Source organism: Austrofundulus limnaeus, unplaced genomic scaffold (assembly GCF_001266775.1).
Source record: "Austrofundulus limnaeus strain Quisiro unplaced genomic scaffold, Austrofundulus_limnaeus-1.0 Scaffold179, whole genome shotgun sequence".
In the NCBI taxonomy this organism is placed as follows: domain Eukaryota; kingdom Metazoa; phylum Chordata; class Actinopteri; order Cyprinodontiformes; family Rivulidae; genus Austrofundulus; species Austrofundulus limnaeus.
The window spans coordinates 611,874-613,370 of record NW_013952581.1 but is presented as its reverse complement, the minus strand read 5'-3'; the positions used below and the strand labels follow the sequence as shown (position 1 = coordinate 613,370).

The 1,497-nt window shown below is 48.6% G+C and overlaps 1 protein-coding gene across 1 annotated transcript in view; it reads left to right on the top strand.

Annotated features, from left to right (window-relative positions):
• Nucleotides 1-6: 6 nt before the first annotated feature.
• slc35d3 (solute carrier family 35 member D3) overlaps nt 7-1,497 on the top strand; it is an 8,217-nt gene continuing 6,726 nt past the window's right edge. The window contains exons 1-2 of the mRNA XM_014017902.1: nt 7-353; nt 1,118-1,379. Of these exons, the coding sequence (XP_013873356.1) occupies nt 129-353; nt 1,118-1,379 (487 nt within the window). The 5' untranslated portion in view covers nt 7-128. The remainder of the gene's footprint in view (nt 354-1,117; nt 1,380-1,497) is intronic.

Below are 1,497 nucleotides of genomic sequence, written 5' to 3'. Positions count from 1 at the left end.
CACACACACACCCCAGGAGTTTTTTTTTCTAAGAGTCTGATCCAGCAGGAGGAACTGAGTTTTTATCCGGTCACTGCCGCGGCGCGTAAAACCATCCGGTACCGACCCGTCCGTCACCCCTCCACACCATGGAAGTGTTCCGGAGCCGCCTGCTGGGGATCTCCGTGGCCGTGGCGCACGGGGTCTTCTCGGGGTCCCTGAACATCCTGCTGAAGTTCCTGATCAGTAACTACCACTTCACCTTCCTGACCCTGATCCAGTTCCTGACCAGCTTCACGGCCGCGCTGACCCTGGAGGTCCTGAGGAGGCTGGGCAGGGTCCACATCCCCGCCTTCAGCCTGCAGCTCTCCAAGGTGAGGAGACCCCCCGGTGTTCCCCTGGGACCCTCAACAGGTTTCTGCGCAGTTGAAAGCTTTTCTTTGAGTTTTTATTTCAATTTGATTTGAAATGTTTTTAACTGAAGCGGGAAAAAAGAGAAACAATCACCTGATCAAGCAGAAAAATGAATCGGGACTGAAATGTTGCTCAGAACCCTCAAAACTCCGATTTATTTATTTATTTTTTTTTATTAAACGCTGTTTCTCAGAGGAACACAGAAAATGTGTCAGTTTGAATCAGATCAAGCTTTATTCAGTTTTATTAATCAGTTCAAACATCCTGATCGCTTTTGTTTATTTATTTATTAATAAACAATAATCATGTCTGTAAACAGGACAGATTTTAATCCTGATGGTTTATTATTTATTAACCATCAGCAGGTGAAGCAGTCAGGTTTATTACAGAACATCAGATGAAAGTTTCGGGGGGAAAAAACAAATATTAAGATGACGACCAACTGGTCTTTAAAAACCTTTGCTGTGGTAGTATCTGAGAGTCATCCAGTCGACGTGCTGTGAGAACAGCAGGAGCTCAAAGAAAATAAAACTTGAACAAAACGTGGCGGCAAAAACTCCAGACAGGAGAATAAAATCAAACTGGAACTGATGAGGTGAGTGTCTGCAGCTGAGACGGATGAGAATAGAGAACAGGTGTGAGTGGGAGGAGCCGAGGGAGACGCGCACAGACCGGTTTCTCTGACTGTGTGTGTGTGTGTGTGTGTGTGTGTGTGTGTGTGTAGGAGTTTGCCTCGGTGTGTATCCTCTCCACGCTGCAGTCCACCCTGACCCTGTGGTCCCTGAGGGGTCTCAGCCTGCCCATGTACGTGGTCTTCAAGCGCTGCCTGCCCCTCTTCACGCTCTGCATCGGCGTGTGTGTGCTGAGGAACGCCATGCCTTCCCTCGGCGTGGTGACCGCTGTGCTCATCACGACTGGAGGAGCCGTGATGGCTGGTACACACACACACACACACACACTTTTTTGGTCCGAATCACAGTTTAATTGTGCGTTCACACCTCTGCAGACGAACCAGATGTTCCAGGCGAACAGACTAGAGTTTGATTAAAGCGGACTACACAGGGCTGGTACACACACACACACACACACACACACACACACACA